The sequence below is a fragment of the Rattus norvegicus genome, chromosome 9 (assembly GCF_036323735.1).
Source record: "Rattus norvegicus strain BN/NHsdMcwi chromosome 9, GRCr8, whole genome shotgun sequence".
NCBI lineage: Eukaryota > Metazoa > Chordata > Mammalia > Rodentia > Muridae > Rattus > Rattus norvegicus.
The window spans coordinates 94,673,162-94,686,248 of record NC_086027.1 but is presented as its reverse complement, the minus strand read 5'-3'; the positions used below and the strand labels follow the sequence as shown (position 1 = coordinate 94,686,248).

The 13,087-nt window shown below is 42.5% G+C and overlaps 1 protein-coding gene across 1 annotated transcript in view; it reads left to right on the top strand.

Annotated features, from left to right (window-relative positions):
* The first annotated feature begins 330 nt into the window (after nucleotides 1–330).
* The window catches only part of Pde6d (phosphodiesterase 6D), a 44,987-nt gene continuing 32,230 nt past the window's right edge, over nucleotides 331–13,087 (top strand). The window contains exon 1 of the mRNA NM_001108806.2: nucleotides 331–569. Within this exon, the coding sequence (NP_001102276.2) occupies nucleotides 520–569 (50 nt within the window). The 5' untranslated portion in view covers nucleotides 331–519. The remainder of the gene's footprint in view (nucleotides 570–13,087) is intronic.

Here is a 13,087-nt window from a genome sequence, read left to right as displayed (position 1 = left end):
GGTGCGCTGGGATGCCCTGCTCCCTGAGATGCTGGGAAATGTAGTTTCTGCCACCTTGTTCAGTGCAGCCTGCCATAGTCTCAGACCACTAGTGTACCCGGCGACGGGAGCAGGCTTCTCAAAAGCCTCTGAAGACTTCAAGCCACCGCTCCGCTGGGACAAACTCTAGGCAACAACACGAAAGAAAATTCTGTCCTCCGGGACTCCTCCAAGAGGGCCTTTCCCACTGACGCTCTCCGTCCCCGAGCGAAGCCGCTGAGCGTTGCTATTGGCTATTTGAGATGCCAATCGCCAAGGCTGGCTTGCCATTGGTTTCAGGGCGGGAGCTCTACGACTAGAGGGAAGGAGAAGGGATCAGGAGCGGGAGCTGAGGGGAGGGAGAGGCCGGTTCGGGTCTGGCCGCCACCGCTGCTCACCTGAGGTGTCCGGCCGGGCTGCGACTGTCCTCGGTTCCTGGGTACCGTCTGCGAGGCCCCGCAGAGCCAGCGTGGGAGGGCCGCAGGCGGCGGGCGCCGCATCATGTCAGCCAAGGACGAGCGGGCCAGGGATATCCTGAGAGGCTTCAAACTGTATCCGCCCGGGAGCAGGGGCGGGGCTGGGAGGAGGCCGTGGCTCTAAGGAGCCAGGCTTTGGCAGGGGCGCCAGGTGGGCATGGGAAGAAGGGGTACAGAGAGGGGGCAGGAAAGGAACGGTGTGCCGGGCCCCCGGGAGAGACCGCGAACGGGAGGAAGGCACAGGGGCACCCTGAGGGAGGAAGGGGACGTTGACAGAGCCCTGGGGTTGATGGAGGTGGAGAAGGTCCTGGACCTGGCTGTGAAAAGTGTTCCCATCGGAAATTGGGGTCCTGAAGACTGGGAGGCCAGGAGGGGGCTGCAGTCCCCATGCAGAGGCTGAGGGAGTGCAGTAAGCTGGCCTCCTAGCTTGCTTAGGAGCGTCTTTGGCGGGAAGCCCATGGGGGGAGCAGGAGAAAGTGACTCCAAGCAAGTGACCTTGTATGTGGGGGATAACTGTACCCCATCTCACCCAATCACACATACACCCGTCTTGTTTCCACAACTTTTCTTCCTCACTTGTGGCTTCTTCTAGGGCTGGTTAGTGGAAAGGTGGGGAAAGAGAAATTCAAGCCTGACCCCATCTTAACACTTTCTTCGCCTTTGGAGCATCGATGGTCACTTTCCTCAACCTCTCAAGTTCACTTTCTAGCAAGATGAGAAATCTGAGGTGTGTGAGATGCCTTGAGGGGCTTTGGTTTTGAACTGACTCCCGGCAAAACTATCTTTGTTTCTTGGCATTGCTGTGGTTAATGCTTTACGATGGTAGAGCTGTTCACAATTACTTGATTGTGTTGGGGACACCGTATGATATCAGAATTCTTTGCTTCAGTGGACTTGGTGTTAAATGCCTGTTTTCCCAATACTTGGGAAATGGAAGCAGGGGGATCAGGAATTCGGGTCATCCTCAGAGTTTTGCAAAGTTCAAGACTAGCCTGAGTTATAGGAGACACTGCTTCAAAAAGGAAGAAAGTGAGGAGGCAGAGGAAGAAAAACCATTGTCTCAAGCCTGTTGTAGGTGTACTGTGACTTTTGCAACCTCTCTCTTATAGTAAGGGAACTTCAAAGTGTTCGTTTTGCTTTGGAGACAGGGTCATACCGTGTAGTTCTGGCTGATGTGTAGTAGACCAGACTGGCCTCAAATAGAGATCTACCTGTCTCTGCCTCCTCAGTGCTAGAAACGCTAGGACTCAGGGTGTGGCCAGCACCTCCCACTAGAAGCTGTGTGTTTTGGTGGACTGTTTGTCACCATAAGATGCAGAGGAAATATATTCCAGTTTTATATTCCACTGACCTTAATTTCTGTTATACAACATGGAATATTCCTAAGTGCCTCCCTCTGAGCAGTGTAACCATCATTTACTGAGCTCCTTCCTCCCATGGAGGTTTAGGCCTCCCTAAACTGGTTCTCTGAGCAACCTGTTGCATATTCGCAGGATCCATTTCACATCTTCCAATATTTAATTGCTTTGCTATGGTTAGAAACCAAGGTGGTCGTAAATTCTAGAATGCACAGCAAGGCACAGTAAGTTATGGTTATGATCCCAGCACTTGGTGACTGGAGCAAGAGACGGTCATGTGTTCAAGACCAGTTTAGACTATAGAGTGAGACCCTGAGTCCAAAAAAAGAAAGAACCAACCCTCCCACCCACCCCACCCCCCAAAAAATCAAAAACCACACACCACAGTGTGAACAAGGGTAGAAGAGTAGACTGGAAACATAAATGAAGTCATGGGTTTCCGTAGCACCAGGGGGAAAAAAACAACACAGGAAGTTTTGGGTGCAGAATAAAACTGTACGCAGGTTTTGTGGAGTTTGTTTTTAAGGGTGATCAAGTAAAGTGCATTGAGAAGTAAAGAAACCGCTCTCTGTGGCTGGCAGCGATTGGAAAATGAGTTGCCCCTGCTGTGCTTTGTAAAAACAGAAGGCTGTATCTCCTTACATACTGCCACCATTCATGACAAACCCTCAGTGTCCTTCCATAGTGAAGTTTAGTAACAGACTCTCCTGTAGCTCTGTTTGGAATAAACGAGGACAGCAGAAAGTCTTAGACTTTGTGACTTTTAGTCCTGACATGAACCTGTTGAGATAAAGGCTAAGGGGCAAATACAGAAAATGCTATAAAGCTGGATGTGGTGGCCCACACCTTTTATCCCAGCACTCGGGAAGCAGAGGCAGGGGGATCTCTGTGAGTCTGAGACCAGCCTGGTATGCAAATCAAGCTCCAGTACAGCCAGGGCACACAGAGAAACCTTGTCTCAGAGAACCAAAAGGAAAGGAAGAAAGAAAGAAAGAAAGAAAGAAAGAAAGAAAGAAAGAAAGAAAGAGAGAAAGAGAGAGAGAGAGAAAGAGAGAAAGGAAGGAAGGAGAGAGAGAGTGTGTATGAATCAGCCACTTAAGTAATGATGTTAGTGCTTCAGGAAACAGGCGTTCAGGAAAGCTTTACCTGAGCTGATTAAATTGTAAAGCACAGGGAAACGGCCACATAGAAGATAGCATGGGAGAGATGGAGTGCTCATCCCTTGTTGATATCAAAGAAGGAAAATGGGGCTGGAGATACAGTTCAGCAGTTAAGGACATCAGGATGTTAATTGCTCCTGTAGAGGATGTGGATTTGATTCCCAGCACCCACACTGGTCTGTTGGTTAACTGAATTCCAAGGATCTTGCACCTGCACATATTTGTCACATATAAGCTCATATAAGCACACATATACACATAAGAAATACGTCTTTAAAAGAGAAAGAAAACAGGAACTATATGGCTTACCACTCCCATTTAAAAAAAAATGTTAGAAACAACTTGATCACTCACCACTTTTTGCTGGATAATTTTTTTCTGAACTGTTTTCAATTTTTTTTCTAAAAAAGAATTGTATTTACTACTTGCTTAATTACTTTTCTACTGCTATGATGAGACACCATGACCAAGAGAATGTAGAGAAAAGGGGGGCTCACAGTTTCAGAGGGTTAGAGGCTGTAACAGCCATGATGGGGAGTGTGGCAGCAGGTAGGCAGATATGGTATTGGAGCTTACATCTGATCCACAAACACTAGGCCGAGAGAGTTAACTGGGAGTATTGAGAGTTTTTAAAAGCTCAAAGGCCAATTCCCAGTGACACACCTCCTCCAACAAGGCCACACCTCCTAATCCTTCCCAAACAGTTCCACAAACTGGGGAGTAACCAAACATTCAAATATATGAGCTTGTATAGGCTGCGTTCATTCAAAATACCACATTACTATGTTTTTTTTTTAAAGAACACCATTATATTTTCCCACCAGTGGTACTCAATTTTGCATGTTGACTTTATTTTTGAAAATCTTATTTCATTGAAAAGAAAATGATAAATTTAAATTTGTGTCCCTGTACTCTCAGGAGAAATAATACAGCATAATTATATTTTATATACATAGCCTAGTTAAAGAATAGTTAAGTGCTAAACTAGCTAGGTGATGCTCGCACTTGCTTTTTTTTTTTTTTTTCGGAGCTGGGGACCGAACCCAGGGCCTTGCGCTTTCTAGGCAAGCACTCTACCACTGAGCTAAATCCCCAACCCCAGCACTTGCCTTTTAACTCCAGTGCTTAGGAGATGGAGACAGACAGATCTGAGTTCAAAGCCAGCTTAGATTACCTGGTTTACATGTTAAATTCTAGGTATTCCAGGGCTACATAGTGAGGGACTGTCTCAGAAAGAGAAGGGGGAACTATACTGAAGTGAGGAGCTGCACTGCCTGCCTTGCAAGTCTAGTCTGGTGTTCCTGGGGCAGTTCCTCTAAACCTCTGCCTCAATCTTCTCAGGGAGAAAATAGGACTAACAGCACCTGTCTATCAAAACACGAAATGAATTGATATCTACCCTTGGAAAAGCACCTCATACCCTGTGAGCCTTATGTCTTGGCCATGTTGTTATTAATGAAGTTGCATATTTCTTCAGTTTTCAGTTTTTTTCTCTGAACTATTTGTTAATGTTTACCCATCTTACTATTTTTTTTTTCATATTAGCTCCTTGCCTAACATGTCTACTGTGACTGTTTTGTCATAGTGTACTGTTTAAAGTGTTTTCTGTGGTTTTGGTTTGGGGGTTTTTGTTCCTGTAACACTAGAGATTGAAGGTAGCCGTGGATCACTTGCTAGTCAAACACTCTGTCCAACTGTATCCCTGGCTTTCCTTTTTACCTGTTTGTTTATCCTCTGGCAAATTCCTGCACGAATCTAATAGATTCTAATCACACGTGTCCCTTTCTCTCTTCTCCCTGCCTGCCCCACCTTCATGCCACTATCATGTCTTTTTTATTTTACTTTCCTTTTTTCTTTGTGACTCACTCACTGGGTTTAACTAGGGCTGCCCAATGGGCATCCTTGAGTTACTCACACACCAGAAGAGGGCTCCACATCAGTGGCTACACCACTGAAGACAGTGACTTTGTCCCCAACAGTTCATCGTATTGCCCCAAATCGTTTTTACAATTTTTACTTTGAGACCGAATCATGCTGAGTAGCCCAGACCAGCCTTGAACTCACTCCGTAGCCACAGCAAGCCTTGAACTAGTGATCTTTGCTCTTCAGCCTCTCACAAAGCTGGGATTTCAGGCCTGTGCCACCATGCCTGGCTTCTCTCCCTTTTTTTTTTAATTGAACAGAATTCTTTAACTTTTTTAAAAATATATATATCTATAGTTTCCATTTGGCTTTTGCATTTTTGTCTTATTCAAGAAAATCTTAGGGCTGGAGAGATAGCTCAGCGGTTAAAGGCACTGACTGTTCTTCCAAAGGACCCAGGTTCAAATCCCAGCACCCACAGAGCAGCTCACAATTGTCTGTAACTCTAAGATCTAACATTCTCACATAGACATACATGCAGACAAAACACCAGGGCACATAAAATAAAGGGAAATATATTCTTAAAAGATACTTTAAGAAGATCTCCCTAATATACTCTGGTTCAGCTTGTATAAATACTTTACCTATTTTGAGTCTTAATCCAATTTGGGGGCTTTACAGAGCAGAGGGTATTGTGGCTATTGTTATTGTTGTTGTTTAGGGGGCTGGTGATCTCTCTTATCCTGAGATTAATCAAATAGCCTGTTTCTTATTTTCAGTACTTAACCCTTTAATCCTCTGAAATGCATTTATGCTTACAGTGTGTAGAAGGAATAAGCTGTTTGGAAAGTCAGCTATCCCAGAGACAGTTACTAGTTACTGCCACTTAGACCACCATCTGCCTCCATCCTTGGAATATTGTCTTTGTCATGTAACCGTTGCCGTAAGACATGAGTTTACTTTTAGGATATTGTTCCATTGATTTTTTTTCTTGCCCATGCCTGTACGTGCTTAAGGGTAATCACCTAGTTTCCCAGTATGGTTTAATATAGTTTCAGTGCAATTGCCATGACATAGGTATGTATCTATAAAGTCATAAAGCCCCAAATAAAGATTTGTGTAGGACAAATGTGATTTTCTCTGCATAGATTTTGGTTTTAATTATTTTAAACAGCTAATAGGTTGTAAATCCCATGTTCCCCATTAACAAAGATCTGTTGGGTGGCTTTTATAAAAAGGGTGTTCTGTACTTGAATGCTACAAAATGAATGACCACCCCCCCCCCTTTAATTCTGCTTAGAATGAAAGTCTTCGACATGATGTTACTAGCTAAGTCTGGTGCTTCAGGCCTGTAATCCCAGCTACTCAGAGACTAAGACAGAGCACTGAAAGTTCAAGGCCTTCCAGGGCAACTTGGTCTCAAAGTAAAAATTTAAAGTAAAATAAAAAGAGGTTAGTAAAGAGTATTCACCTAGGTTCAGTCTTTATTACTAAAATATTTTTAACGGTGTTTTATTTTTCTGTTAAATTTTATTATAGTATTTTAATGTACTTCATGTAGTTTGCTAATTTAGCTAATGTCTACTCTTACTTGCTTTTATAAAACTTAGAGAATTGTTTTGAAATGTTTTCACTTAATTTATCATGTTCATAATTTCCAAAGATAGGTACTGTTGAATGCTTTCAATGGTAAACATTTATCATAGTACTTTTTGTTTGAGACTGGGTTTTCCAGGCTGGTCTCAAATTCCTAAACATAAGACATCCCTCCCCCTTAAGCATCCCAAATGGCTAAGACTATAGCCTAGTTCACCATAGAACTCTCATAGCACTAGGTTTCTCATATAGCTCTGAATAGATTATTTTACCTACTTGGGTAACTTTTTTCATTGGTATAAATGTGTACCTTAATAAGTAATATGGGGGCAGTGAGATGGCTCAGTGCTGCCAAGCCAGAGCTTAAGCCCCAGGATCCACTTGGTATTGATAGAAAGAAATGAGCCTGCATAAGTTTTCCCCTGACCTCTATATGTGTGTGCACATACACACACAAACACACATACAAACTTAAGTGATTAATGTAAAAAAAAAAAAAACAGACTGTCAGAGATGATGTTTTGTGATCTCATTATCTTTAATCCACTGGAAATTTGCTTTGGTAGAATCTATGTATATATAGTTTTCCTTTTCTTGTACTGAGACAGGGTCTCTTTACATAGCCCTGGCTGTTCTGAACTCACTATGTAGACCAGGCTGGCCTTGAACTCAGAGAGCCTCCTGCATCTGCCTCATGAGTGCTAGGATTAAAGGACCATGCCCAATAGGGGCTTCATCGTTGTTATTGTTGTTACTTAATTATCTCCATTTATTTATATTCTAGAAGTTAATATAATGTTCAGATAGAATATAAATTAAAATAAACATTTAACTTAAATTAGAAAAAGAATATATTGAACACTTCCCAGAAAGACAGACCAATAAATAATGAAGACATATTCAACCTTATTAAAACTGTCTACTTACTGAACAGTACCTTGTTTTGAACCACTTTGGAGGAAGAGGAGCACTAATTTGCTCTCTTATGTGTGTATGTGGAGCCTCTATAGAGAGTACTTGATCTCTATCAAAATGTTGTGTGTAATTGCTGTGGCAAGTAGAACAGACTGTAAAACTGCAGGTTCAGACTTGGTACCTGCAGCCTTATGACCTCAACACAACACTCACACTCATTGTGCCCCAGTTTCCGTAACTCATATCCCCCAAAGGATTGTTACAAGAATAAATGAAATTTCAGCTGGGTGGTGGTGGCACTGGCTTATAATCCCAACACTTGGGAGGCAGAGACAGGCGGATCTCTGTAAATTCAAGGCCTGCCTGGTCTACAGAGTGAGTTCCAGGATAGCCAAGACTACACAGAGAGAGCCTATCTCGGGGAAAAGAAAAAAGGAAGAGAATAAAGAAAGGCACACCGCTGATGGGGTTACCTTAGGGTCTTGGTCCTAGAATTAGATGAAACTTGAATGTAACACAGTACTCAGCATATAGTAAGTAATAAGTAATAACTGAAGGTATTTGGTCTGTTCATAATTATGAATAATAGTAGTAGTGAACTGGGGGTGTAGCTCAGCTAATGAGTGCTTGCCTGGTGTGTACATGAAACCCTGGACTTAATTTCCCAGTACAGATAAGCCAGATGAAGCCCCAGCACTTAGGAGGCAGAGGCAGTAGGATCAGAAGTTCAAGGTCTTCTCAGCAATATATTGAATTCATGGTAATCATAGGTTGCAAGAGACGCTATCCCAAAAAGAAATAATAATAACACTAGTACTGATATCCTCTACAACATAGGGAATGTCTCTATACTACAATCACACGTTTCATCTGAGGAACTATAGCCTTTCTCTTGTGTGTCTAAAGGAATAATTTAGTTAATAGGTATGTCTAAGAATGCCATTTCAGTTGATGGCAGATTAGCAAAATTTTAAATTAAAAAAAAAAAAGAACTGTTTTGATGCAGTTTGAATTTGTTTCGTTCCTCTTTCTTGGTTCTGAAGTTTCTATAACATCTCTCTCAGTACACTTTGGTCTTTGACTTTTCTTGCTTCCAGCCAAAAATAGTCTTGGGCTGGCTAGTGTGTTTCAGTGGTAAAGCACTTGCCTAATATGTACAGGGTCTTGGATTCAATCCCTACCACCAAACAAAAATGGTCTCTGCATCTTCTATTTATCCACTGGGCTTCCTTACTAAGTATAGTGTACCATTAGGCAGATGTACTAGCTCCTACCTCTAATCCCAGAACTCGGATGGCTTAAGATTGTTGTACATTCGGGCTGGAGAGATGGCTCAGTGGTTAAGAACACCCGACTGCTCTTCCAGAGGTCATGAGTTCAATTCCCAGCAACCACATGGTGGCTCACAACCATCTGTAAAGAGATCCGATGCCCTCTTCTGGTGTATCTGAAGACAGCTACAGTGTACTTATATATAATAAATAAAATAAATCTTAAAAAAAAAAAAAAGATTGTTGTACATTCAAGCCGTCCTGGAGAGCACAGTGAGACAGTCTCAAAAATAAAAGCCAAGGGGTTGGGGATTTAGCTCAGTGGTAGAGCGCTTGCCTACCAAGCGCAAGGCCCTGGGTTCGGTCCCCAGCTCCGAAAAATAGAAAAGGAAAAAAAAATAAAATAAAATAAAAGCCAGACATTATGGGGCCTTTAGTCCCAGTACTCAAAAGGCAGAGACCGGAAGATTTCGTGAGTTCAAGTCCAGCATGAGCATGTTCTACATAGCAAGTTCCAAGATTACATAGAAAAGTTAAAAAGTCTCAAAAAGTTAAAGAGAGAAGTAGTAGAACATTTAATTCCCCCTCATGTTAATATTACCCATGTCAGTGTTGTCCGCAGTAATTGCTTCGTCCAGGCCTTAGAAACTATATTGAGGTTTATGATTTCCTAAATCATTTTTTTTTTACCTGTCAAGTTCTTGGAGAGCAATCAAGACATACCACCCATACAACCAATGAATAATGACCTCAGATTGTATAATCATGGATTCCCTTTAGATAATGATTAATAACCTGCTTCCTTGGGCATAGTCTTAGGATTTCCATGGCTGTAATGAAACACTGTGACCAAAAGCAATTTAGAGAGGAAAGGGTATATGTCACTCACTTTTTCATATTAAAAAGTGGCAGGACAGGAATCTGCAGGCAGGAGCTGATGCAGAGGCCATGGAGGGGTGCTGCTTACGGGCTTGCTCCTCGTGGCTTGCTCAGCCTGTTTTGTAGAACCCAGGATCACCAACTGAGGAATGGCATCACCCACAATGGGCTGGGCCCTGCCCCATCAATCACTAATTAAGAAAATGCCTCACAGGCTTGCCTACAGCCTGATTTTTTTTAAGATTCTAAATTTCATTACTGGACAAACACTCTAATTTAGACACAAGCAAGTCTCCAGGTTAAATGCTGAAACCCATCTGGTAGGACTGATCAACCACAATTCAGTATAAACCCTCAGTCTTGCCGTTGTGTGAATTCTTACAGACCCACCTTTATTCCCCTCCAGTGTCTTCTGGTACCTGATTTTGTTAACAATTTTCATCCGAATCCATTGAGGAATAGTATGATTTTGCTTTTGCTTCTTTGCCAGGAATAGCTTGATTCTGAATGTCTTGTGAGAAGACATGACGAGAATCTGAATCAGGCATAGTGTGCAGGATGTCAGAGGAAAGAAGAGCCTACAGCTTGATCTTATGGAGGCATTTTTCTAATTGACATTCCCTCCTCTCAGATGACTCCAGTTTGTGTCAGGCTGACATAAAATTAGCCAGGACAGGACTCTGAGAAATTGTTAGTCATGCTAAGTGGAATATAATTCTATTGACTGTATTACTTGTGACTGTGCATGTGTGTGAATACAGTAGAGGCCAGAGGTTAGCCTAAGGAGTTGATTCTCAAGCACCAATATCAAGTGGTCCACCTAGTTTGAGACTGGATCTAGAACCCACCAGTTGGCCTAGGTTAGGTGGCCAGGAGCCACCTGTTCCCTTCCCAGCACTTGTATTGCAAGCCTGTACCACCATGCTAGCTCTTTTGTGTGGGTTCCAGGATCAGACTTCGTTATTACACGCTTGCCTGGCAAGCACTTCACCAACTGAGCTACTTCCCCAGCCCTAAGACTTCTTTCTTGTTTTTTAATATTATTTATGTTTATGTATATGTGTGAGTACATATACATGTATGTATGTGCACTGTGTGCATCTGGCATCCTCAGAGTCCAGAAGAGGGTGTCTAATCACCTGAAACTAGAGTTAGAGACGGTTGTGAGCCACTTGCTATTGGTGCTAGGAACCAAGCCTGGGTCCTCCTGGAAGAGCAGCAGTGTTCTTAACCACTGAGCCATCTCTTCAGCCCCCATTCATATTTCATTTGAGAATTATTTTTTCTATTGTACTTACATCCTCTATATTGTTTTTAATCTTTCCTCATCTCTTAAATTCAAGGGGCAGCCTGGGACAGTTTTTTTAACAATTAGTCACCTGGAAAGGGAAAAAGATACTTCTCAAAGTATTTAAATAGCAAAATAGGTATATATTTTTAATATTTTATTGTGTTGCATATAAGTATACATTCCTGGGTGTATACAAAAGTACTACTTACGTGTGGCCTCTACAGATCAGAAGAGGGTGTCAGATCCCCTGGAACTGGAGCTACAGGCTGTTAGCTACCATACGGGTGCTGGGGGTTGAAGCTACAAGAACTGTAAGCACTCTATCTACTGAGTCATCTCTCCAGCCCCAGGCGGGTATGTTCTTAATTCCACTTTTTTCTTTTCCATTTAAAATGGCTACTCATAGGAATACAATTAGCAACTTTGATCATGATCACATAGAGAAGGTTGCTACTCAAAACTAGTAAGCACAGCATTATGGGCCATTAGGTTTTTACAGCAAAGTTACTCAGAATGTATCCCACAAGGAAGTAGTCTTCAAATGAGCAACCCAGACTACCTTAGAAATGAGAAAGAAAGAAAGAAAGAAAGAAAGAAAGAAAGAAAGAAAGAAAGAAAGAAAGCCTCACACAATCCCCACGGCACAAATAAAGAAGTGCGTAGTGGTAGAATTTAAAAGACCACCTTGTGAATAGGCCCAGTTATTTTCATTTCATCTGGAATCTTGTCTTTAAACATCTGAAAAGTATCAAATAAAAATTATTCGTGAACCAGGCATGGTGGCACATGCCTTTAGTCTCAGCACTCAGGAGGCAGAGACAAGTAGATCTCTGAATTAAGAGGCCTGGTCCACAGAGCTAGTTCCAGGACAGCCAGGGCTGCACAGAGAAACCCTACCTCAAACACCCCTCCCAAAAAAAAAGATGAAAGGTGTAAGTCGTGGTTTCTAGCTAGAGAGTGATCTCTAGAAAGGTTAGTAAAGAGAATGTCTTAAAAAAAAATAAATTAGCTAGGCAAAGTGGCACAACCCTTGGATTCCAGCATCTGAGAGGCAGAAACAGGTAGATTTCTGTTGACCTCAAGGCCAGCCTGGTTTACATAGAGAATTCCAGGACAGCCAGGGATACATGGAAAAATCTTGTCGGACAAAATAAGGTGAAGTGATTGAAAATAGACTTGAAACTAACCTCTGACCTCCTAAGACTTGCATAAGGGAGATGGGGAGAATAAGTGTTAGCATACAGCATGGTAAGCACACAGCATTACCCTCAGTGCAGTAGAAACGCAGAAGAACGATTATGTCTGGAGGCGTTGTGGAAGGCTTCAGAGTTGTCATCTAAATAGTCTTGAAAGATGAGTAGGTGTTAAGGAGTCTAATCTTGAGATTCTGGGGAGTAACAGCAAAACGATGACAGGAGCAGTGCGGAGGAGCATTTCGGGCTGAGCTGGAGCCGAGCGAAGGAGCATAGCGATCAAAAGTCCTTAGAGGGCTGCAGGGGAAATTTCATTCAGTGAATATGTGACACTATATGAGAGCTGGGGTAGCTTATACATTAGCAGTGATCTAAAGAGTAATGTCTAAGGAAACAAGATGAACTATACTCTGCCAATATTAGAAGATCGACAACAGAGGAAATAAAGTCAGCAAAAATATATTATTCAAGAATTCTGGTGACAGAAAACCAAGTTTAGAACGTAGTTTGAATAAAGTTATGACTGGTGGGTGGGTGTGAAGCTCAGTGGTCAAGCACTAGCCTCGCTTGCATGAGACCAGAGATTCCTTCCCCAGCACTGAAGAGATCAAGGGGGTTCAGTTAAGTAGTGAACATCCCTTTCTCAGTTGTCCAGTTGTGTGTGCACAGACCGTGCCTGCTCCGTTTGACTTTGCAGGGATGCTGTGAAGTCAGGCCATCCCGCTTTAGAAGCCGCAGCTCTTCACTCCGTTGTGCTTGCTGCTTTACTGCAGTCGTTAGTTTAACTTTGCTCTAAAGTTTAGAATTGCTTTTGCAAATCTATACGTTTCATGTTTCAGGATGTCAAAAAGGCCGGAGAATCAATGATTTTTCTTTTATACTGTCTTAGACCTCTGAAAGCTTCTATTTGTTAGGCTGGAAAGTTGCATTTTGCAATGAAAACAGAACTTCAGAACCATCTTTCACGTTCCATTTCCTATTTATTTGAGAGGAGGGACAAGGCTCCTAAGTGCTCCTATGAGCTCGGACCTTTTGGTTTTTTGTTTGTTTGTTTGTTTGTTTGTTTG